The sequence below is a fragment of the Ischnura elegans genome (assembly GCF_921293095.1).
Source record: "Ischnura elegans chromosome 13 unlocalized genomic scaffold, ioIscEleg1.1 SUPER_13_unloc_1, whole genome shotgun sequence".
Classification (NCBI taxonomy): domain Eukaryota; kingdom Metazoa; phylum Arthropoda; class Insecta; order Odonata; family Coenagrionidae; genus Ischnura; species Ischnura elegans.
Window position 1 is genome coordinate 8,362,505 of NW_025791657.1, and position 26,635 is coordinate 8,389,139.

Below are 26,635 nucleotides of genomic sequence, written 5' to 3' on the forward strand. Positions count from 1 at the left end.
TTTCACCAAAAATGTGCTATGAATTCGGAAATAAAAATGCAAAAATTGGGGCCCCATCCAGAGAATATGTGATATCAAATGCTAAGTAAATAATGAAAAATATTTACTAATGGGTATTATAAGTAGTACATGTTCAGAGCAAACTCAGATTGCATTTCAGGAGCAATTTCATCATTCAAGGAATTATGTTATTAAAAGATTTAAATCTGTTATTGTGATCTTGTGTAAGAGGATAAAGAACTCAATATATTTATTGGCCTACATTTGAATGGCTACAAAATTTTATCATTTAAAGTGATTCTAATAGATTTACCATTAAAAAGCATTGGTCCATACTAAAGTATTCCTTATGTGAAAAATTATTTCCATTATTAAATATCACCTTTGGTAACACCAAATCACTACACAAAAATGTTTGTCTTATAATTGATCAAATTTTCAAAAGAGCCTGATTTCTTTTTTCTTCAAAAATGTTAAGGTAGACATGTGATAGCTATTAATGCCCGCCTTTCCAGCTCAGACAAAAATGTAACAATATTTAATTGAGTGAAAAAGACTGACACCTTTTCTACTTGCATAGCAACCAGCAAAACAATTAACTGGATGTCTCTATCCATCAAATGTCTTTTAAAAATTAGGTCAGCGAGTCTTAGATTTCCCCTCTGACTCTGAAAGTTGTAATAATAATTTCTTTTCTAGGGCTGTCAACTGCTCACGAAGTGCAAATGGAAACAAAATTCAGTTCATGTATGCTGAAGGAAAGAAATGTAAGGGTTGATCTTGGCAATGACTGCAATACTTCGTCATGCTCAGTGACTCTCATTGAATCAATAAATGGGCCATCCCATGAAGGGGAAGGAAGGAATGCATTAGATGGAGACTTGGAAAAATGTGGCACTGTTCTTCCTGATAAGATAACATCTTGTTCACTTCTTGATGATGGACAGTGTTATACCAAATGTATTCCAGCATCTAAAAACAGTGGAGATGGAGCAACAATGACTTTTGTTGGGGAAAGACATGGCGTTGATGCACCAAATGTCATGGACACCCTTACATTTACCAGGGAGAACAGCACAATTGAAGATGAGGCTGTCGTGAGAGACAGAGGAGAGGTACAAGAGAACTGCTCAATCAAAAATCTTGGGAACAGTTACCCATCACAGGAAAAGGTGTATCATTGTTTCAACTGCAGATATGAATTCAACACCAATGATGATCTGATCAAACACATGGAAATTCATTTTGTAAAAAGCAATTTGAATCTTGATGCAGAATCATCTATGGAAAAAAGTGAGTCTTTCACAATCCCTGCATCAAGTGAAGAAAGTAATAATTCTTGTGAGTCATCCACCTCTGAGACATTGAAAGGATCGAAAAGGAAAAGTGTAGGGCCAATGCAAAAAGTAATTATGCCTGTTTTAAAAATCTCTGGTGGACTAGGAGAGAAGAAAACTGTGGGAGGATTGAGAAGTTTTGATGGAGATGGGAAAGCAAACACACAGAATATGTCCTCAGAGTCCACCTCTTGCACTGGAAACCTTCAAAATCATACACTAGGAGGTACAAAAGGAGGGCCATACTGTTGCAGTGTGTGCAATAAGTCTTTTGCTCTGATTCGCAGTCTTAACAATCACATGCATGCACACACAGGGACAAAACATTATCCATGTGGAATATGCAAGTCTTTCTCTAATACTGCTAACCTCAATAAACACATAAGTATGCACGCAAAGGAGAAACCTTTTTCATGCAATGATTGTGCCAAAACTTTCTCTAGAAAGGACGCACTCGTGATGCACTTGCGTTCACACAAAAAGGAGAAGCCTTTTTCATGCAGTGATTGCGCAAAGTCTTTCTCTACTAGAAGCAAACTCACTTTACACTTGCGCGTACACACAGGAGAGAAACCATTTGCATGTAAGATTTGCGACAAGTCTTTTGCTAGGAAATCTCATCTCACTGACCATCTCCGTTGCCACTCGGGAGAGAAGCCTTATTCATGCAACTATTGTGCCGAGTCTTTCTCTCATAAGAGCCAACTCACTCTACACACTTGGACTCACACAGGAGAGAAACCTTTCTCGTGCAAGATATGTTGCAAATCCTTCATATCGAATTCTCATCTCACCAATCACATGTTTACACACACAGGAGAGAAGCCATTTTCCTGCTATTATTGCGCTAAATCTTTCTCCAGAAAGCACACTCTCGCCATACACCTGCAAACACACACGGGAAACAAACCTTTTTCATGTAAAGATTGCGCTAAATCATTCTCCAGAAAGAACGCACTCATGATGCATTCACAGGTACACTCAGGAGAGAAACCATTTGCGTGCAAGATTTGCGGCAAGTCTTTTACTAGGAATTCTAATCTCACCAACCATCTCCGTTGCCACTCGGGAGAGAAGCCTTTTTCATGCAACTATTGTGCCGAGTCTTTCTCTCATAAGAGCCAACTCACTCTACACACTTGGACTCACACAGGAGAGAAACCTTTCTCGTGCAAGATATGTTGCAAATCCTTCATATCGAATTCTCATCTCACCAATCACATGTTTACACACACAGGAGAGAAGCCATTTTCCTGCTATTATTGCGCTAAATCTTTCTCCAGAAAGCACACTCTCGCCATACACCTGCAAACACACACGGGAAACAAACCTTTTTCATGTAAAGATTGCGCTAAATCATTCTCCAGAAAGAACGCACTCATGATGCATTCACAGGTACACTCAGGAGAGAAACCATTTGCGTGCAAGATTTGCGGCAAGTCTTTTACTAGGAATTCTAATCTCACCAACCATCTCCGTTGCCACTCGGGAGAGAAGCCTTTTTCATGCAGCTATTGCGCCGAGTCTTTCTCTCAAAAGAGCCAACTCACTCTACACACCTGGACTCACACGGGAGAGAAACCTTTCTCGTGCAAAATATGTTGCAAATCTTTCATCTCCAATTCTCATCTCACCAAGCACATGTTTACACACACAGGAGAGAAGCCATTTTCCTGCAATTATTGTGCTAAATCTTTCTCCAGAAAGGACACTCTCACCATACACTTACAATCACACACTGGAGACAAACCTTTTTCATGTAAAGATTGCGCCAAGTCTTTCTCTAGAAAGGACAGACTCATGATGCACTTGCGCGTACACAAAGGAGAGAAACCATTTGCGTGCAAGATTTGCGGCAAGTCTTTTACTAGGAATTCTAATCTCACCGACCATCTCCGTTGCCACTCGGGAGAGAAGCCTTTTTCATGCAGCTATTGCGCCGAGTCTTTCTCTCAAAAGCGCCAACTCACTCTACACACCTGGACTCACACAGGAGAGAAACCTTTCTCGTGCAAGATATGTAGCAAATCTTTCATCTCGAATTCTCATCTCACCAAGCACATGTTTACACACACAGGAGAGAAGCCATTTTCCTGCAATTATTGCGCTAAATCTTTCTCCAGAAAGGACACTCTCACCATACACTTACAATCACACACAGGAGACAAACCTTTTTCATGTAACGATTGCGCCAAGTCTTTCTCTAGAAAGGACAGACTCGTCCTACACTTGCACACACACACATGCTAGAGACCATTCACATGCAAGATTTGCTGCAAGTCTTCTTGCAAGATTTGGTGCAAGACTTTGAGTTCTTCTCTCGCCAATCACATGTGGAAACATTCAGGAGAGAAACATTTCATTTAATTATAGCTCTAAGTCTTTCACTAGAGAGGAGAGTCTCATCATACACTTACCAACACGCTCAGAAGAGAAACATTTTTCATATATTTACTGCACAAAGGTTTTCATTCAAAGTTCTACCCTCAGAAAATACATGCTTGTACCTACAGGAGAGAAACCCCATTATTGTAATGTTTGTGATAAGTCTTTCTCTAGGAATAGCATCCTTTCCAAATACGTACGCATACACAAACTAGAGATACCTTATTCATGGTTAATATGATCAGATCTCTCTGTACAAGGAGTCATGCACTGGCATGCTCACACAGTTATGAGATATTTATCTTTCAGAGTTTGCTTCAGGTGCTTCAATATTTTTACCAGCTGATTGACTTTTCCTTAAGGATGATGCACATATGTTTTGACACATCTGTGATGTCGAGGGTTCAGTGCGTAAAGTTAGAATAAAGATTTCAGCAGTATTTTTTATGCATTGCATAATGTAACTTAAACAATGCTATGACAACTGAAAGAAACTATGTAAGTGAATGCAGCCATATTACAAACATACTCAGTGTATTTAAGAAAATTATCGTTATGCATGTTTGCTGTACTTAAATTAATTGGCACTTTGCCAGTTTATAACTTAATGATCTTGATAACTTTTACTTATGGGTACATGGGTATATATTTATAAAATGAATGAAAACAGAAGTAAAATAATATCAGTTAAAATATGACATATTGGAAATGAATTCCTTCAAAGTTTAGAATACCTTTAGTGCATAAGATGCACATGCATCAAATATCAGTGAAAGCAGTCTGTTGCAATGGAGGATAGATGATAGAATGCATATCCTAGAAAATTTAAAAACAGCTGATGTGACTCAAATGTACAATCTGCTCATCATAGGAGAACAATACGATCACTAAATTAAACATGCCACACATTGAGATATACCATGAATTAACTGGATATACCATGAGGTAGATGTATCTCACAACAGCTCTGGGTTCAGAAATTGAAGCCAATCTTGAAGAAGTTTACTAGAAATGAGCATGAAGTTTGGATATCAATTCAGGGAAGGAATCAATCTGGAAGATATTTAATAATGAAGAGAGAATTTTATAGAGTTGAAGACCTCAAATTCAGAAAGCTTGGGACCAAAGGGTTTTAAGATTTCTGGTCTTAGACATACAGAGAAGGTGATACTATTTTTTGAGAATTTAATACATAATTAGGAGAGCAACATCACTTTCAAGGAATTAGTTGATGATGAGCCACATCAGCTGAACATGCTTTGAAAACTGAGACTTCAAACGAAAGGTTGTTAGAAGTTACTATCTTACCCTGAAACTAAGGAAATATAAAGATACAAACGCAATCAAGAGAGAAAAGTTATGAATTTTTATGCAAAATTAATTGAATTCAAATCCTTACTTCGCAATGAAAGATATTCTCTGCAGAAACGAAAATAATCTTGTGAACTGACCTCTGACAATAGGCAATGCATTGGCTACAGCAGTGCATCTTTGCAGGATTTCCCATCAGGACAAATGATTAGCTTAAATATTTCACATACGATATCGCAGTAAATAAAAACAATATAATGGTATAATGCTTATGAAGAGTTGGAATGAGTTTTCGCTATTACCATAGTTGAGGAAAAGCAGAAAGATTGCTTGAGCAAATACATAGTTTTCTCTCTTGAGAATCAGTCTTAAAGCAATAACCATGTTAAGGGAAGTGAAATGTATTGAGCGATTCTACATAGTGAACTTCTTAATTGGAAAGATAAATCTGGTGAAATACAGGGTATTTTTGACTATCATCATCGAACCAAATCATACTTTCATGTCAGGCAAAAACAATAAAAGAGTTTATATTGTCTTGGAACTGTCAAGAAAATTAGGTTTTGTTATGAAAAATACCCCAAAGATGTAGGGAAAAAGTGATGATCTTTGTGAAACGGATCATTGTTTTTGTGTTGGAATGGTGAGGTGAGTGTCGTGTTGTCTTCTTGTGTGGATTTCAAATGGTAAAAACAAATTGTTCATGCCTAGCTTTGTTTGCCTGACAGAATTTGGTGGTACACATTACAAATTCCAGAGTGGGCAAATGATTTTACTGCGGCGAAGTTCTGAAACTGCGGGGAAATTCTCTCTTTGGTGAATGTACCCAAAAGTAATTGTATCCTAATGAGATAAAGTATTATTCAAATTTCACTGTATTTTAATTAAATATCCTTCCATATTTTGATTGCGTAAGCTTTAGTGCATGTCTTCGAGGAGGACATGTTTCAATCCAAGAAAAGTTGAGATCCCTTTGCATGATGAATTGGTTGTCGAAAAGGAAAGGAATGAGGTTACTGTTCCTCTTGCATATATAATTGGTTGTGAGGAGTAATGCAATGGTTTTGGTGGTTGAGTGCTTGAAATCATACCAGTTATATTTCTCACACCCTTGTGTGATACATCCTCACTTGTCAAAGTTAACACTTTCATCCGAATAACTTGCAAATAATTCTTCAATATTTTGTTATGACTTGGAAATTATATTTTTGTACCTGTTGAAGTCATTGTAGCGATCTCCAGTTTTAAAAGTAACCATGCCCTGGGAGTACACCCAAGTAGAATTACAACATGCTGCCTGAAAGAGCACATCGCAGCATGATTGGTTCTATTGTAGGGGGGGTGTGGTGTACCTTGTACCTATTTTTAGTTTGTTATTTTTTATTGCCTATTATTAGTAAAATCAAGTCACAATACTAAATTTCATCTCTTGGAACGTGTATTTTTTTCAAAAGCTGTAGTAAATATTTATAATATTTAAAATCAATTTAAAAAATATGATTTTAGAATCAAGGTACATTGCAGACAGTTTACCGTGGACCTACCCATAGTGTACTTTGGATCTAAAAACTTGGGATGAAATTATTAACTGTATAACAATAATAAATTGTAAATATTATAATAAGATCTTTGTAGTGAATATTGAGCTATTTACATGTAGTTTTATTATAAATAAGGAGAGGACCTGCATTAATATAGAGAAAGCTTAGGTCCACTCATTACAAAACTTACATTTAAGTTTACTCAGGTGCACACTTTAAGTTGTTTTTTCAAGCTGCTATCAAGACATCAGTGGTTGTGATAGCCTCTACATAATCACATAATCTATCTTGTCCATTTCATACCGCACAGGGTCTGCACATATAAACTTCCTAGAGTTCGAATCCTCCATCAGATATTTCACCTCATGAATATCAGGTTCATTTTAAAACACTTAAGCAACGAAACACTTATACAAGAATTGCCATGAGAAAAAATTCCCCTGGATCGGGAATCGAACCACGGACCTTTGGCTTTCCGGGCCAATGCGCAGACCACTACGCTATCCAGGTTCTTTAATTCCCATGGCAATTATACCGAGGCTCATGGCACTAGGTGTTAGGCCCTCGCGGTCCATCAAGGATAGCAACGCGAGGGAGAAAAGACTTCCAAGAAGCCACAACCGGTTGAGAGCCTCAAACCTGCGCTAAAGCCGCGCAAAGCGGCATGTGTAATATTTCGAACCCTGCCGCGTTAACGGCGGTGAAATATACAAGAATTGCCATGAGAAAAAAATTCCCCTGGACCGGGAATCGAACCACGGACCTTTGGCTTTCCGGGCCAATGCGCAGACAACTACGCTATCCAGGTTCTTTAATTCCCATGGCAATTAGGCTAATGGGCTAACACCTAGTGCCATGAGCCTCGGTATAATTGCCATGGGAATTAAAGAACCTGAATAGCGTAGTGGTCTGCGCATTGGCCCGGAAAGCCAAAGGTCCGTGGTTCCATTCCCGGTCCAGGGGAATTTTTTCTCATGGCAGTTCTTGTATTTTTCACCGCCGTTCACGCGGCAGGGTTCGAAGTATTAAACAAAACACTTAATGTCCTTATTCATAGTAAATTTCACTGATATAAAACTTTGTAGTTCAATTTTTGATATGTTGGAAGTCCTCGAGATCTGCAAATTTTTCATCAGAAAATCCTGATTCCTCACATAATTCTTCAATATCATTAGGGTCGGATTCAGAAATGGAGTTTTATGAAAGCATTTTTGAGCTTTTCATTTTCTTTTAAACTTCTATTTATGTTTTTCTTCATTTATCTTGTGGCTTTTTCTAGCGCATGGCGTTTTTTCTGGTGCATCAGTCACAATACTAGATTTAACTTTTGGCCTTCCTTTTATGGCTTCCTTTCAGGGCATCGCTTCTGGACAAGGCCTATTTTCCTTATTCATTCAGGTCTAAAGTGTAAAAGGTAAGACAAATATTGAATAAGAAACACACGAATTGATTTTACTGAAAAACAATAACGACATAATTTTCCTTTTATTCCATAAAGTATTGTTTAAAGAAATGGTAATAGGGAACTTGCATATATTTCAGATATAATCAATAGCCCCAAAATTATATAAAAATATATGTTGTCATACCTAGGTGAAAGTTTTTTTATTATTTTATGACGTGGTTAGCGATATTTAATGCATCAAAGTTCACGAGAATTTTCAAATGCAAGTAAGAAGCGAAAACGCCCGATGATTGGCTGGTAGAAAAGTGACGTCATAGTTAAGTACGACGAGGCACGGCCATAGTAGAGGTTGCATACTTGAATACATGCGACGGCGTGGTTATGATTCATTTATTGAAGTGCAAACGTGTCGGAGTTGTTCATTGTGACTTCAGGGCTATTATTTGATCTATTTCTCCTCCATTGAAAGCGATAGATTGCGTAAAGATGAAGGAATATGGTTATTCTTAGGCTGATCCTAGCAAGCTTCCTGTTACTGATTCCATCATGATAACAGGGTATTTTAGTGAAACTGTAGACTTCGTCGGCGCAGAAAGTCGATGCCGAGAAATGGAAAGGTAGCTGATGCGCATCTGAAATGTTTTATAGTTCTTAACAAAGTGAGACTTGCGTATAATATTGGCGAAGGCGTATACTCATGTGAAATGTGTATTCTTTTGGCAGTCCGGTAGGGTCTTATGGTGAACTTATTTCCACCTCGAAGCTGTCGATGATACTTTCAACTTAAAAATACCTTGCCTGGAGGGCGACAGGAAGCTCTGAGGAAGCCAGACTATTATTGTTTCAATTTAGTAGGGATAATATAGACGAACTTCCAACACAATCTACCATCTTGTGACTCAAAACCCCGAAGCCACTTCCTATTCTGCAGAAAGAATCGGTCAATCGCACTTCGATCAATATAATAAACACAACAGCTGTTAATAAGTTACTTTTGTAATGAAATCCTTCCTAAATTAGCATTAAAATGTGAATATTTTCCAAGCAGAGCCTTTAATACATTTTGGGAGCTTTTCTCACGATATGTCTGAAACCTACTCTAAAGGCGAGCTCATCGTCATTGCGATGGGTTGTCACTTAAAAATTCCGTATCGGAAATCCTAGAGGGATGACCTTCGACGATGACCATGATCACCTGCACTCTCACTATCACTGGAACCCGTGGTGAAAATATCATCTCAATCCAATTTCTATTTGGTTTTAACTGGGGAAAGAGCAACATAGAACTGCACATTCTTTGGGCAACTTTGGGTTTGACTTTCCCTCAAACACCCCATTTCCCCTGTGGTGCACATCAGTCCTATCTCAACTTTTTCTGAAAAGCAAGCAACGGCGTAGAATAAAATCAAAGAATGCTGCGATTCATTTTTTGTGACCACCTCTGGATTCCATTCTTTTTCCATCTACAACTTCCTTTATCTTTCGGGGTAAACAATGTGACAAGATAATGTTTAAATATTTTCATTAATTTATAACAAAAAATGTAAGTTCTAAAAATACCCAAAAGCCATTTTATTAATCCGCACTGATGAGTGTAAATTAATGTGGAGGATTGAATGCTGTAGACGTAGTAGTTTTCCTTAGGTTGAGTTGCAAAGTTCATGAAGTTGACAAAACGGCTAATTTTCAGTCATTTATTGCACTGGCCGTGTCTACATTTTTCAATTTTTTTGTAATAAAATAAATCAGAATATAGGATAAAATTTCCTTTAAAATGACGTATAGTTCATTATCATAGCATGCAGTGAAGCCAGGATATAAATTTTCAAAATACAGCGACACATCATTTTGACGCCGACAGTAGAAGAAAACGCTGTCTTCTTGGCTGACACTCGAATGCATGAGGATCAACGTTGCTCTATATTTTCATATTTCCTCCCTTGATTTTAAACATCATGAAATTTTCTATGTCCTTCCGTAACTGAAATTGAACAAGTGCCATAAATAATTTGAGTCCATCGTAACCATCGAGAAACACCTATCTCGATTTTTGTTGAGAAGTTGAGTTTTTATTCTACGGCGCCCGGATTATCGAAAAATCTCACTTTCAAGTTATTCAGTCGATGAAATATGGAAATATTATATATATTAAAGTTATCTTCGCTCACGTAGCACACGAGTTTATCATTCCGTTAATTATACTCTCATTTTTCCGTAGCGCTCATCCCGACAGCCGGCATGCATCGAGGCTATTCTTCTAATTTCCTCCGTGGGAATGCAGACGAAAATGTTTTCTGGGGTGTTATTGCACAGAGGAACAATGCACCACTTGTAATTTTTCCTTATTTCAGCCATGTTCTCCTTTAAACGCAACGTGGCTCTTCCAAACCTGCAGTTACTGGGCTTGGATCTTGGAGTCCTACTGAGCTATGACGTCACGGCCTAAGATTAGTGGGGGCGGTATTTTTTAGCCCGCGAAACTCGGGAGACTTTTGGGAGTCATTTTCTAGTGTATAAACTGAATTTTAAGCGGAGAAAAGTATATTGCGGTACTAAGTGTTTACTGTAGTATATCAGCATACTGTTTATAAAAAGTATGCAATTTCCCTATTGTGGCGAAGATTCAGATCCGCTGAATCTACTGGTGTTCGCAAATTGGAATAGGTACCACTAATTTCAAAAATACAATTTCAATTTACCAGAATTTATTAACAGAGTAGATAACTTTGAAACACCTTGTCAAACGCCTGATCACAAATTGGAGCACAACTCCTTCAAAATATAACGGTAATGTTTCAATGACCTTATAATAGGTTAGAACACCGCTAATAACTTCAAAAATAATTATGTGAAGGCTTATTTTTTTCTGTCTTATAATTTTAGAAATCACGGTTACAACTCATCCTCATTCGTTTAATTTAGTTTCTGAGCGATTTTTTAAAATTTTCATGTTAATTTATGGATTTTTAGTTTTTATATTAGTTAATTATTTGCTATTTTTATTGAGACACCTAGATTTAGTATGATAGTATTCACTCATAAGATTTGAAATGCAGTAATCGACAGATTTACAAGGATTCGAGATTCATGGATTCGAGGTATGGGGGGGTGTGCTTGAATCGCTCGAGATCAATTCCGGCACGGAATAATCCCGATCTCTCATTCCGTGCCGGAATCTTTTTGCTCGGGATTTGGTGTGCTTGAAATTTTCAAACCGATTGTCGGTTTCGAGGGTTGCTGTCTAGATTCAACCCGAGCGATAGACGTGGCAACGTCGGGTTGAGGACGTAAATACAGACGTTGTTAAGGCCGTGTCAAAAAATATTTACAAAACAATTGACAGCAGAAAGCCAGATACCGCTCATATTAAAAATGAAAATCACGAAGCAGCAGAAGGAAATCCTTCTTCAATTTGTTGAAGGTAAGTAAATACAACTAATTTTTATTTTACTGCTCGTAATATATAGTTCTACATCACTATTTACTTTTTAGAAAACGAAAACATTAGAAAAGGAAGATTAAAAAGCACTTTTACGGCCAAAGACGCCGCAAAACTTTGGGAGGAGGTGACGCATACTTTAAATGGGTGTGCGGGACCGAAGAGGTCATGGAAGGAGTGGAGAAAGGTTAGTTTGAAAATTGAATGAAAGCATATGTCGCGATTTTTTTCATTTTTAACCACGAATCATCGACGCGGCGTGTTTTTAAATTTTTCGACTCATAAATGATAAAGATGTTTTCGATTAATGAAGCGTTGCTCAAATTTGTTTAGCGATAATGTTAACAGCTATTAATTGAACATCATAGTGGTATCATGACAGACATATCTCTTTACAGTCTTGGCAAGATATCAAATCCGCAGCAAAGGGCAAGGCAGCAGCCCTCATAAATGACATTGCTCACACTGGGGTTGGGCCTCCAGTGGCTCTGGAACTGAGTGAGTTCCAGAGGCGGGTGGCAAACATCATCGGATCGAATGCCATTCATGGTCACCAGACTATTAAGGAGTCACTGATTATTTTTGATGAGGTGAGGTTTTTTAAAGTTGTCCTTTCAATGATGCATTATCAATAAAAATGTTAGTTCTGCAATATCATACTGAAATTGCTATCATTAGTGTAAAGTGCTATTATACCATGTAGTATATTAATTTCGATACTATTAATATATTCTCATTTTTAAGTCGAGCACCTTATAAAAGTAAATTGTTAATTGAAATGAATGTTTAACAGTGGACAAAAAGAAGTTTTGTAAGATATAGTGCGAACAACCTAATTGCATACATATTCATATTGTTTTCAGGGCGCATTTAATTCGCACTTTACTCCTTCCATTTCAGAACTCTAAAGAAATTTCTATAGATTCAGCATCCCCTCCAACCCCTCAATTAAGTTTCAGTGAAAATGATCCTGGCCCTTCCACTTCATCTGTTCCCTTGCTCCCTGAATATCCATCTGCCACATCAATCCATCACCAAATAAATGCCGATCCTCCTTCATCCTCCTCAGCCACGAAGACACATAACAAACCCTGTGGCAAGAGTAAGTGATTTTTTTACGGACAAGCTCATTTTATCAATTGGTTTAAACATTACTCCACATTAACATTATAAACTTGAAGAACCTGCAGTGATCTTTTTCTAAATATTGTATTATTTACAAAATAATTTATTTCAGGTACCAACACCAATGTAGAAAATTTTAAATACATGCAGGAGAAGCTCATTTCCCTAAAGGAGAAGAGTTTTCTCCTGAGGGAAAAGGAAATAGAAGAGGCAAAAAAATTTCATCAGGAATTACTATCCATAAAAAGAGAGAAATTAGAGACGTTGAAGAGAATCGAGGCGAAGATTGATAACATTAATTTTTAGATATGTACTAAGTGTTGTATTTTATTGTGAATTTAATATAAAATTGAGTTCTATCATTGGGTTATTAATTATTTAATATGAAGTCCTCTCGTATAACCTCTAACTATATTGTATATATCCATGCATATTGAATTCTCAATAACCATATGTATTCATTTAAGTAACTTTTTCTCTAATAATATTCCATAGAAAAAGTAAGTATACATAACGCCAGGAATAATAGGGTAAAAATAATTGAGAGTGTTTCTGGGAAAGGTGACATTAAATGAAATCTCTAAATTAACCAAGAGTTTTTATTTGACTCACTGTAAATACAGTATGCAATTGCATTTTATTTATAATTTAGAGTCACTGAATACAGATATTTTTCATCACAAAGTGCAGTAAATGTTAGGCATCTATCTATTATAATAAAGTAATTTTGCTTAAGTCTACAATTATTCTTTATATAAATCAACCAAGCTTCTAGAACTTCTACTTAGTGATTAACATTTGGTAGCTATGAAAGTTAGTTAGTGTATGTAATGATTAGGTGTGGAATTACACAAAATAATTTCTGGCTATGTATAGTATGAACTTCTGCAAAATTAAGATAGAGGTGAATGCTTAACAGGCAATTAGCTCAAGACTTGATACTTCATAATGCTGAAGAAACCATGCATTACATGCAATGATATGACCACAAAAAAGTTCGTAGTTATGCAAGCAGACAATAAATTTTTTGTATAGACCATTGATAGCTAGTTATTTTAAACATGCAATGATCATAATAGGTATCACTCAAAGGGATCCAAGTGAAAAAATAAGAAGCACCATAAAGAATGCAAATAACAATGGCAACTTATGCATTTAACACAAGTATACATTCAAGGTAAAATTATCTTTCAATTAGCAAGTCTTACTTGCCTCTATAATTATAATACCTTGAGTATGCACGACAGGAAAGAGAAATACGTCACAGGATAGAGAAATGACAGCACTTTTTGGGAAGGCTACATTAAGTAAAAGGTTTTGTGATGAAGAGCTATTCACATCACAAGAACATTGGATTGCACTTGATCACACATGCGGAGAAACACCTTCATATTCTGAACAGCCCAGTTCCATTTTATTATTTTTTTGTTGAAGGTATTCCAGCAGTGAAGATGGGTTCAAATTGAGACTTTTTACATATCATCCTGATCAACCCTATTCCACATTAGACATCTCTATTAAATTTTAGTGACACCATTTTCCTATAAAAATCTGAGTGTAATCGATGGAACAGAATTGTGAAGTACACCAAATCAATAATTATTGACCCTATACCTTTCGGTGTAGAAATTCTAGTTAAAATATATAGCTAGAGCCTAAAGTATATCCTACTCATTTGTTTACTTTATGCATGGGATATAGATAATTTTTGATTGAACACTAAGCCTTGTAAAATGTAAACATATACTGCAGACAACTTCAAATGATGATCCCACTGAATGGAATGATTCATGATATCAAATGCACTCTAACATGAGTGCAATAACAAAATAAATGAAAACCATGGATAGATAACAATAGTAGGATAATTAGTAAGGTAATCATCGCTAGAAATATTTAAATAAACAATATGAAGTGCAACATAATATCAATTTAATGAATAAGTGGTGTGTTGATAATAGAGTTCTTATCAATGAAAAAAAAATCTACTTTTATACAATTTCGTACTCCTCAGAGGGAAAGAATTTGTACTCCTCTTCTCAGGCTAAATGGTAAAATTTTATGCTCTTCGGCAGAAACTAGGTACCTAGGTCTGTATGTTCACGAAACATTATCTTGGGAAGTGCATATAGACAATCTTTGCACCAAAGTGGCAACCGGTTGTTATTTATTAAGAAGAATTAAAGCTCTCTCAGATATTAAATCAGCCCTTTTGGTCTACCATGCCCATGTTCATAGCCGATTGAAATATGGAATAGTAGTTTGGGGCCATTCTCACCATACTACGAGGCTTTTTAAACTTCAAAAATTGGCCATCAGGATCTTAAGCAACACTCCAGGGAGAAGTAGTTGCCGGACACACTTTAAATCCCTAGGAATACTAACATTACCTAGTCTGTATATATATTCTACTGTTATTTTTGTCTGTCTCCATAAAAGTTTCTTTGGAATTGAAATTAATGCTGATGTTCATAATCATAACACCAGAGCGTCCAGGGATTTTAGGGTGGTCACTCATAGCCTCACCCTCTTTAGTAAAAACCCCTTTATGCAGGGGTGAAATTGTTCAACTGCCTTCCACATAAATTTAGGGAAACAAAACCCTTTTCACTGTTCAAATCCCAACTGTATAAATACCTCCTTAGTAATTCCTTCTATTCTGTGGATGAATTTATTTCGTTGAAGTGGAATACTTGACTGGTACTTGTATATATTTTGACTTGTTCTATACATGTAACTGCATGTCCTGGAGCGAATAAATAAATAAAAATAAATAAATAAGCACTATTTGGACAAAAAAGTGCCAAAAAACTATGTATACAGGCAGTAAAAAGTAAAATCAAAAGTGAACAATGAAGAAATTAACATTCAAGTAAAATGAGTGGCAATTAGCCTGTTTCTTATGTCCCGCCCTCGCTGATTCCCAAGTACATTTTGGTCAGGGACTACATCAACTCCTAATTCCTCCAACTCTACCATGTCTTCAGCATTTAGGGGCAAACCTTCTTCGACACACATGTTGTGCAGTACAGCACAGCTATTGACAATTCTGCTCACTTTGTCCGGCAAATAGTGTAATACTCTATGTTTCAAGAGGCATCTCCACCTGCTCTTTAATACCCCTATGCACCTTTCAACCGTGCTGCGTGCTCTCGTCAAGGAACGGTTGAAGTTGTCCTCTGGGGTGTTAGGAGCAAAATAACCTGGGACAGGTGTCATCAGCCAGGGGGCAACAGGGTATCCACAGTCACCTATAGAAATAATTACAGACCAAGTTAATTCTTGTGTCACTAACCTAATAGTCGAAGAAATTAAAATCTTCTATTTTGAAAGTGTGATAAAATTCCAAAGGGCATATCTGATGGTTTGAATCCAATATTGCTTAGTAAATATGATAACAATGATGTAATGAATAGTACATATTATGTAACCACCGAGTAGGAATGTTTACCTCAAAATTACAAATAAAATAAAAAGATTAAGATACACCCATTCAAATCATGACTGAGAAACATGGAAAAATAGGCATGTCTATTACCCAAGAGCCACACATTGTACCGCTCATATGCTTGAGTGAGGGCTGGCTTTAAAGCAGAATGAGAGATGATGTAAGCATCATGAGTCGAGCCACAGTACCGTGAGTTGATATTTGTTATTTTAAGGTCCGTGTCACACACCTAGAAAAATAATTTCATGCATCTAAATTAGCATTTCAGGTATTGTACTTGATTGAGCCATAAGAAGAGTGAGACTTACAATTAAAAATATTACCAATTCCATTCAAATAATGAATTTCAGTAAGTTTTAATCAAGACCAAGGATAGTTTTTTTCTCGGCAAACATGGCCAGTTAATAGTAACACTATGACTATCTTTGAAAAATATACATAAGTAACTAGAAATTGCAAGGAAAATTAAACTGCTCATTACATATATATGTTGAAGCTGCCATAAAAACATAGTCTTACCACTTGTACATTCAAAGAGTGATATCTTTTATGGTTAAAGTAATCTTTCTCTTTAAATACTGGGTGGTTATGAGGGGGTGCCACAATGGCAACGTGGGTACAATCAACCACACCAATAACCCCCGGAAATCCATATTTTTCATAAAATCTGAAATGAATTGATACTACTGCGAATGAGATTCATACAAAAATTATTTATCTCTTAATATGTAATAAGATTTTAAAGTACATATTCTGAATCACTTACTAACAGAAAAATATTGCAATAGCATAAGAGAAGACATGTAATAATACAAACAATATCACAGCATGTATAATCTTATTAAATCTGGTAGGTTTTTATGCATATAATTCATGCTTGTTAGTTAAACGAAATCATTCACATCACATTTCAATGCACTTTCCTTGATTGTGCTTGACATTTTCCCTTCCTTTTTAATACAGATTTTGATGGGTTTTAATGTTTTAACTTACAATCTGCTGAAGGGTTAGGAGAAATGGTTTTCATGGGTGGTCAATGACTTGGGTAGCGATATAGATCAAGCTTCACCCAACGATTAAATAGGTGGTCATTTATGGCATTGGTGACCTCATTTGTGACTCTAATGACCCTTGACAGTGACAATTACTTAGAACTCATCTAAAGAAGGGCATTATTACAAACATTCAAGAAAGAAAATGCTCTACTTAAACATATAGTACAAGTGAAATGCATTACCTCTGCCTTGTCCTAGCCACTGCATCATGACTTAGGTCAAGCTTCACCCAACGATTGAAGAGGTGGTCATTTATGCCACTGGTGACTTCATTAATGACCCTGCTGACCCTTGATCTAGACATTGCCGTTGTACAGTCTTGCGCAATACAAGACTGGTATGAGCCAGTGGCATAAAATCGTAGTGCTGCCAACACCTTGAAATAAGTAAGCTATAAGTAATGGTGACTGAGGTTGACTTAAACAAAACTATTGTCCTTCGTTACATGACCGCAGAAGCAAGTGACTCTTCCCAATTTGCATTAATTCTGAAAAATGTATGGTGATTGATGAAAAACCACCTCATCACTAGGGCAGTGAGTTTTAAAAACATACTTACCACAGCACAACAAGAAGTGAAAATACGACTTACCGATCCCTTTAAAAATAAATACGCATAACATTTAAACAATTCATTTCAAAACAATTAAAAATTCTACGAGAAAACAGATCTAAGAAGAAGCAGCTGGTCTATTAAAATAAAATCCTACTCATTGAACTATAATTGAAACATTGACAAAATGTAATATTAATATGTTTAGAGGCCAACTTTTTACAACTTAACTTTGACGATAAGCTTTAATAAGATGGACTATTCCAAGAATATTTCGGAGACCAAACATTCCCAGGTAAAAATATTTGGTCTGTAACTAATCTGGATCTGGTCTGTAACTGGTCTGAAAGACTAAATTTTGTTCTGTAACTGGTCTGTAACAGAACTGGACTGGTCTGGATTTCAGAGAGGCAAAGGAAAATGGTCTGTAACTAGTCTGGAATTCTGGTCTGTAACTGTGCTGTAATATTCGATGGTGTGTAACTGATCTGGATCAACTGTCTGTAACTGTACTGTAATTTTCGATGGTCTGCATCTAGTCTGGATCTATTCTGTAACTATACTGAAATATTCTATGAGTTTCAACTGGTCTGGAACTATTCTGGAAAAATTCCAAGTGAGTCAACTGGTCTGGATTCTGATGTGACATGAGATCTGATATTTTATTCGGTCATCTAGATGCAATTGCTCTTAAATTTATTTGTAACAGTGAAATTATTATAATGTATATCAGGCATTGATACTTAATGGAATTAGGAATCCTGGGCTATGGAGTGGTCAATTTTTAATGCCCATTAATTTTTTTTCAAGAAAGGTTAAACAATTTTATATTTGTTATTTCATAGATGAATTTCACATGGGTTCAAAGGTACCCACTGCCCACAATCATGGCTTGTGGAGAGTTGCGTTATTTGGATGGCATTAGAAAGGGCTGCATCATAAATTGAGACTATAATATCAGAAGTACTTATGATATTAGTCTCAATTTATGATGCAAACTTTAAGCATTTAAGCAAGCTTGGTAAGATAGTAAAAAATGAATATGAGAGGTAAAAATAAATATTACTTCTAAATGATTGCATAAGAAATGAAGGTTGAAATATCAAATAGGGTTTTAGAAAGTAGTTAGCAGTCAATAAAATAATTTGCAATGGTTTATTCTAATTCCAATGTATTTACCAATTTCAGGCAAAACGTTTTGCCCACAACTTCCACTGTAATAAAAATGAACTCCTCCATGGTGGGTAGACATAGGGTAAATGAAGGCTAGTACCCTCCATGGTGTGTAGTTAACCCTCCATCAACCCATGCTCTACATTCCAGGGAGGGTAAGGCAAGGGTAGCACTACCATGGAAGAAGGATTCTTCCATGGCACTACCTTTCCTTATTAGATCTCCTTCACTCACCAAACATCTACACTTACATGTTACATACTAACATACCTATCTTCTTTCAAAAAATTACATTGCATTTCTGTAGGGAAGGGGTGCAGTTAATGAGCTGATTGTAAGAAAAATTTAATATCTTCCAGCTATAGCTGGAAGTAGTATACTATAGACTACTATAGTAGCGCTTACGCACTTTATTTGGGCTATGGAAGCATTAAATAATATACTAAAGTATCTATTTGCCCCCTCAAATGCAAATGGATCTCAATTCAGAACACCGTGTATAAAATGGTAATAAGGTGAACGTAGTGCATCATTTCAGTAACCCATTAAAATTAAAGCATTTGTTGAAGAGGAAAATATCTGAAAAGTCCCTCAGGTACCTTCGTGAAGGTACACCTCGCACCTATAAGATGTAGGTGCACCTGCTCCAGAGAAATTTAGTTCTGTAAAAGAATGTATTAACAGCGGTAAATACATATTTTGCGGATTAAAAACTTGAGTTACAATTTTTTCCCATTATATAACGTATTAAATATCGTATTTTGAAACTTGCGCCAAAACAACCGACGGCCATCTTCTATACCACGTGACCCAACAGACATTGGCACTGGAATGGAATGCTGGAATGTTTACACTCGTAGATACAGTAGTTTCCGACTTTGTGAATTAATCTGTGTCTTAAAACCGTATTTTACAAGTAACTGTATGTTTAAGAACGTATGGATGAGGAAAATATAACGTTTTTCAAAGTGAAAATTTCCAAAAAGGAATCGAAAAAAATACTGTTTCATGCCAATTGCATATTATCACAATGAAATCAACGCCGGATAAAGTTTTTATTTACCGGTTTTGCGGAAAAAGTGGCTCCTTGCAGCACGTAGAGATTTAAAGAAGATGCCTTGGTCAGCATCAACCCATCTCTGCTGCGCTGACTACTTTAATGTAAGTACATGGAACATATTTTTACAATCGATAGTAAATCAACGAACTTGAGTATCAATAATTTTTAGGACTAATGCAATTAATGAATTACTTCTTTCAACCCAATAGTTATATAAGATTATTTATTACTACGTTCTCACTGTGGTTACAATTTAGGTTGATCTTTGGCTTGACTTGTATATTAAAAATACTATTCATTCAGATCGATTAAGTTGAAATATTTCAAATTACTGTTCTCGCGTTAGAAACTACATTGTTATCAGTTTTTCATGGCATAAAAGTATTAAATCTCACTATAAATTCATTCGTGCATGAAGGGTTTCTCTTGAAATTGAATAACCATATTAGAGAATATGTGGAACAATTTTAAGTTACCTTAAGTACTTATTACTTAGCTGGTTATTAAATGTTACAATTCTCATTTTCCAGGATTGATGGCGATGGACACTAGACGTTTTCCCTACTACAATACATGTTAACTGTGTTACTAGTACTAGAGAATGTTTTGAGTACATCAATAAATGTTAAATTGCCTGTATGGATTTATTTTATTGCATAGAAAATCATCCACCTCCATACGAATCCCAAATTTCCCGTTGCAGGGGATATGTTATTGATGGTTTGTCAAAAGTCATATGCTAACATGTTTTATCAACTTAGAACTTAGATGGGAGTTCACAGCTGAAATGCAGTTGCCATGTGTGAGTACAATGAATATCTTACGATCGGGTTGACATTTGTTAAATTCTGAATTCCATTTGCACTCATACTGGCATAATCTGGGGATACATTAACTCTGAGCTTTTGATTGTAGTAAGAATTACTTAACTTTCTTGCCCCTTACAGCTGAAGACATCCATAGAGATGTATCATCGCTTTTCAAAATTTACAATGTATTAAATTGATTATGTAAGAATGCCATTGTAACAATTGAAGATTACTGCTATCCAGTATGCCTTTATCTCAGTCATATTTGGCTGGCTGGGAAATACCTTCAGTATGCTTCTCAGATTTATTTGTTTAGGCTGTTCCCTTTTCCTTACTAGCTGAACTGAACCAGTCAGATCAATGAGATTGACTGATCTTTTAGTTATCCTGAGTCTCAGGCTAAGTAGTATAAACCAACTAGTCACTAGAACAGATTAGTTCCAGACCACATAGTCTCCCTGAGAACAGCCCAGTTCCAGAGCAATATACAGACCAGTTACAGACCAAGCTATACCTGGGTCCAGACCAGTTTACCCACCCGTTGTCCAGACCAGTTGCAGACCAAACTGGTCTGGAGCAATGTTTCAATTTCTTCCCAGTTCCAGACCAGCTACAGACCTTTAGCTCCACCCCTGTTCCAGACCTGTTCCAGCTCAGTTACAGACCAAATATTTTTACCTGGGTTACTAAATGTAATTCAATGCACGTCCTCGGAAATTGCTGAACAACAACAGGAAACACGGTAAACTGACCACAGATACTTTCGAGGATCGTGCCGTGTTTGTCAACACGTTCGGCGGTACATTCAAACGTGAAATTATATGGTCTTAGAAAAAAACATAATTTTGCAGCATATAAATCACACGAGCAGCCATGAATGTAGTGAAATAATCATAAAGGGCATGATAAGATGAAGTTATGGCAATGTATATGCTTTTAAAATTTAGGAATGTCATAGAAAACTTTTGAACTCAAGATGAATGGAATACATTACGTAAAGAAATATATACTTGTAAAGAAACATAAAACCCCGGAGCCTTTTCAGCAGCAGAATGTTACTTACCTTTGTTTCAACGGAAAGCGATGATGATCTTCCTCCCTCCGGGATAACGTCTGCGAGAGATTCTATTAAATCTCTCGCCATTGGCTTTGAGAGACGAAAAAGGCTCTTGAATTCGCCGTTGCTCAAGCTGAAGGCATCTTCTCTTCCTCTGAAATATCTCCTTCTTCTCAAAACTCCCCCTTCTTCCTCCTCTAGTTCTCTCATTAGCCAAAAATTTACCATACCATCCGCCATATTGTTTTAGATTCCGATACGTAATTATAAATCTCACCTAACTACGACCACTCGGCTTTCATACCGACACGGAATCAGCAGATCCCTAGCAAAATCTCATCTCGAGCGTTTCAAGTACACCAAATCACATTCCGTATCGAAATTTTCCGGGCGAGTCCTTGGTTACGTATCGGAATTAATCTCGAGCGATTCAAGCACACCCCCCATGGATTCGAGAATCACACGGTTCATTCGGTTCATTATGAACGATTTAAAGAACCGAATCATTGCCAAGAATCAAATCCCATGAACCGAATCCACAAAATGAACCGAAATTCCCACCTCTACTGACCAGGGGGGTTGTGTTTGAATCGCTCGTAATTATTCCGAGCACGTAACCAAGGAGTCACGTGGTACAATTACGAGCGATTCGGAGTTTTGGTGTGTTTGAATCACTCGTAAAAATTTCACTTGTAAAAACCCTTCGTAATTATCTGACTCGGTAGCTATCGGTCGAGATGATTACGAAGGATTGACTACGATGGATACCAAGTAAACAACATGGCGGACTTTATGATGTTAATGCACGCGCATGAGAATTTTGAAGACGAGGATTTAATTGCGGAGAGAGCACAGCGTAATTTCAGGAGAAGAGGAGACGCCTTTAAAATTAATGTCATGATGCCAGCAAATCGCTTTTCGGAGTTCCTCATTCTCCTTCTTTACATGAAACATGATCTTTTTTAATGATTTATTAAACTTTTGCACTCCAACTTAGCATAATAATGTCCTCAATTTATTAAGATATTGCAAGTTAGAACAGCGGTAATAAAGTTAGACTTCTTCACGTTTCACATCTTATTTAACTTTGGATCACAACCAGAAATCGGTGTAAAATTTCTATGATTAAAAACAATAAATATTCATACATGAAACATGTGTACTTACTTTGTTTACATTACTTACAGCTGATGTCCGTGAAGCTTCGGAGATGTATGGCATCAATCAGAGATTGCTTCAGTCTTCACTGAGGCGAAAAAGGCTTCTGATTTCCTTTTCACTCAGTTTAAATTGGTGTGTTTGAATTTGCCCCCAAAACAAATAATGCCGTACGCAAAGCGCGTACAATGTAAATACGTTCACTTGTTGTTTTCTCTACATTTTCATTTCTGCCGAGTGGGATATGTGGTGGAGAGTCAACTTCTGGTTGTTGAGAAGCAAATTGTGCCTTGCTGGAATGTATATTTACTCAAACTCGATAAGTGCAATTGAATTGTTTTACCGTTCATCCTGAATAATTCGTTTAAAAGTGTTTTAACAGTGCTAATGTCCTTCCGTTACCGTATTTCGCTATTTTAAGATAAGTTTATTTATTGTTCTTCAAATTTGGCTTTGATCTTTCGTATTAGAATGGTAGTTTTGCGAAAAATATCCTCGGTCATTAGTTTCTTTTGACGGGACGTTGATTACTATAGTTTTATTGTGTTACTAATTCCGAGTATTGGTATCTTGTATTTAATTGTGTAATATGGGCCTCATTACATATTAGCTTATCTCTAACTTAAAATAGCCGAATATATAACCATGAAAATACATTAAGGATGTTTCTCACTCGCGCATGTAACCGTGTGTGTCGACAAATGTTCAACTTTGCCTCAAGATAAACCCTCATTTCATTACAGGTATTGGCTACTCTTACATTCAATGCTGTTGGACAATAAGTGCCATACATAGCTTATGATGCATATATGAACATGGAGAGAAGCTTTTTGTGCCGGAGTGTGGAAGAGGTGACAAAAACTATAAATGACTATCTCTTTAACGATGGGTGACCGTGGACCATAGCCAACATTCAATATCTTGGCGCTGGCGTAGGTATATACTAACTTGGTTTAAAAAATTATGAACATCCGTGAATAGTGAACGCAGTAGACTGAATGCTATATTTCTTAGGCAAGTATGTACGCGTCATGCATTAAGTGGTTGGTTTTTACTGGTTATATGTGATGTATGTATTCCCTATGAAAATCAGAATAATAGATGGAACTCACATTGCCATGGTGGCATCTCCAAAAAAATCATGTAGTGTTAAAGGAAAGGGATTATTTATATTATAACATATATCATTTGATTAATATGCAAGTGGTGAGTTCATGTGATGTAATAATATTTTATTTTGAAGCAACTAGGGTCAATTACTTTTTAGAAATTTACATTGTAACCCATTACCTGCTGAATGATATTTTAGTGTCAATGAGTAGCCTAATGAGCTTCTTACATTGACTTACATAACTGGTTTTCCAAAATAGAATATAATTATTATATATCCATGATTATACTAATTGACACCATGCATATCTGCCATGTTCTATAGCAATATATCCCCAAAGCAATAGATCCTCAAATAGCAATGAATAGCCTTAGGAATGGGAGGCATGTTAGAATAAGATTATTTTGACTCATCTTACTTTGCTTTGATTTTAATGGTTTCTGTTCAATTTTTTAATCTGAAGGTTTTGATATGTTGCTTTTCTGTAACTGTTGTATTTTTAATTTTTCAGACTAACTCAACCAGATTCTCCCAGGTTCAAATTTGGGTGAGGCTTCTGGACAACCCCTTCTAAATCGTAATATTTAAAATACTAATCCAAAGGATGCTGTTCAGTGGTTGTTTGGTTGACTAATTATTTCAATGGAAATACTCTGGTGTGCATTTTTCTCAGAATACTAATCTATGTATAAATAATAATTCTTAGATCTACTAGGAAGTCTACCATCTGTAAAGCCTGGTTACGTGATACATTAACATGCTCAAGTTAATGCCTAAATGATTGAATGCGCGAATGAACATGAAAATGCACTGTATAACCACCAAACTTGTGTGGACGCAGGAACAGAAAATAGAACCTGTTCTATGTGGTTCATCCAGTTGTATATGTTCTGTTCCGGTCCACCAAAATCGTTCATGATTTCACGCATTAACTATGTGTTTATGTACCGTGTAACCAGGCCTTCAGATTGCAGGATAAACTGCTTGACTCCTTGGTGACTTTTTATCACTACAAGCTTGGTATGTACCTTGTTTCACTTAACCCATCTTCTAATCTTTCATAATCTAAAACTAATCGAAACAGTTACATCAATGTTTAGGGGTTTCCAACAAACATTGGTGTTCAATACCAACAGTTTTGATGTCCAAGCCACTTTTTCTCTTCAAATGTGCTGAAACATTTTTTTTGGCCCTCTTCATACTGAACCTCCCAAGGCACACCCACTGTACAATAAGCAGGAGTCTGAATGACAGTCTTTCATGTGTGGTCTAGGTTTATTCTTACTATAGTTAATAGTAGTGGGTGTAACTCGGTGGAAATGCTTTATCATAAGAGATGAAGGAATAAAAACTTTACTAATTCCACATGGTGATTTATTGTGTCTGACCATGGTTTCGTTACAGTGTAACATGTTCAAGGTGAGACCTCTAAAATGGTAAGCTGTAATGAGACCATGGTAGACAAAATTAATCACCATGTGGTAAAAGCAATGTTTTTACTCCTTCAACTGCTACTTTTTCTTACTTTTCCTCTGCTTATACCATTTCTGCTTCATTTTCTATTTGTTTTCCCTACATAGGTGTAGGTATGTCCGCAGTGGTATGCAGCGGAGATTACTTTCTGCCAATGGGAATGGAATTACTCATAAATTTGATGGTTGCTTGCATTATTTGTCTTTTATGAAAATGATTAATGAGGATCACAGGTTTGCCATCCATAATGGTTGTTAATACTCAATATTCAATAATAAATCCATTATGGCATACAAAACTTTATGTTTCTATGATATGCTCTACTTTCTCAACTTCACATTAATGTGATCCATGAATGTGATGTATACCAACTCCTTGTATAACGTTATTTCTATTGCAGTACATCAACGATACTATGTGTTGGTCTTTTCTTTGAAAATAAAGACAATTCAATGCCAAGATGCATGTTACTGATGCTATTTTTATATAACTTTGACCTTGTATAAGATAAATTTAAATGTTCACCTAAAATAGTGACAAACCTAATGGATTAGAGTAGCATTAATTTTATAACAGCATCTTTGAGAAACCAAGATGAGTCTTAGATTGAACCACCCCTATGAAAAAATTGTATAAAACCGTATAAAATTTCTATACAGTTTATACAGGTTGTATACAATTTGTATACATTGTATACAAATTGTATAAACTGTATTAATTCACATCCCAGACGGCACAGGAAGTTTTCGTACCTGAATACGAGGGTGGACCATCAAGATACAAAAATCGCGCTTAGGAAGTTACTAAAAAGGTTTTGTTTCTTTATTTCCTATAATGACGAAAAAAGATGCAAGAGGACTGGCAAATTCATATGCATCGATAAAATTGTATCTCATCGATAAAACTGTATTCGGTCTGGGACTATTTTCTTTCGCGGGTGGTGCCATCTGGTGCCATCGTGCCATATCCTCCTAGAAAGATCACATGTCTTCACAAGCCGTTGGAGATCGCGTCGTTCACGTAACGTCTTACCACATTTCAGGGATTTTTGTGGTTAAGTTTGTGAAAAATAGAGTGTCTGGTAATAGTGAAGTTTCCCTTATTCTTTAATTTCATTCACTGGGCTTCAGAAACGTGTTTGTGAGATATTTTTGTTAAAAATGCCTTTCGTGTGTTTATTGTCGGGATGACGTAAT

At 36.3% G+C, this 26,635-nt stretch overlaps 3 protein-coding genes and 1 long non-coding RNA gene across 4 annotated transcripts in view; 3 read left to right on the top strand and 1 right to left on the bottom strand.

The window, feature by feature from the left end:
- Window positions 1-5,901, top strand: part of LOC124172293 (zinc finger protein 271-like) — a 43,622-nt gene extending 37,721 nt beyond the window's left edge. Inside the window, exon 6 of the mRNA XM_046551724.1 lies at window positions 700-5,901. Coding sequence (XP_046407680.1) covers window positions 700-3,587 — 2,888 coding nt within the window. The 3' untranslated portion in view covers window positions 3,588-5,901. The remainder of the gene's footprint in view (window positions 1-699) is intronic.
- LOC124172558 lies at window positions 5,416-12,849 on the top strand. The gene is made up of 5 exons (XM_046552000.1): window positions 5,416-5,496; window positions 11,447-11,605; window positions 11,817-12,008; window positions 12,319-12,520; window positions 12,656-12,849. The coding sequence occupies exons 1-5, from the start codon at window positions 5,416-5,418 to the stop codon at window positions 12,847-12,849; spliced, it is 828 nt and encodes a 275-aa protein (XP_046407956.1).
- A 2,518-nt stretch (window positions 12,850-15,367) lies between these two features.
- Window positions 15,368-17,882, bottom strand: LOC124172284 (putative nuclease HARBI1). The gene is made up of 4 exons (XM_046551707.1): window positions 17,229-17,882; window positions 16,511-16,658; window positions 16,082-16,220; window positions 15,368-15,794 (listed from the first exon to the last, which is right to left on the bottom strand). Exons 1-4 carry the CDS (start codon window positions 17,348-17,350, stop codon window positions 15,412-15,414), a joined length of 792 nt encoding a protein of 263 aa, XP_046407663.1. The 5' UTR covers window positions 17,351-17,882; the 3' UTR covers window positions 15,368-15,411.
- Window positions 17,883-19,587: 1,705 nt separating this feature from the next.
- LOC124172241 lies at window positions 19,588-20,470 on the top strand. The gene is made up of 2 exons (XR_006868093.1): window positions 19,588-19,932; window positions 20,362-20,470. It is a non-coding gene; the product is annotated as an uncharacterized LOC124172241 (long non-coding RNA).
- Window positions 20,471-26,635: the final 6,165 nt, after the last annotated feature.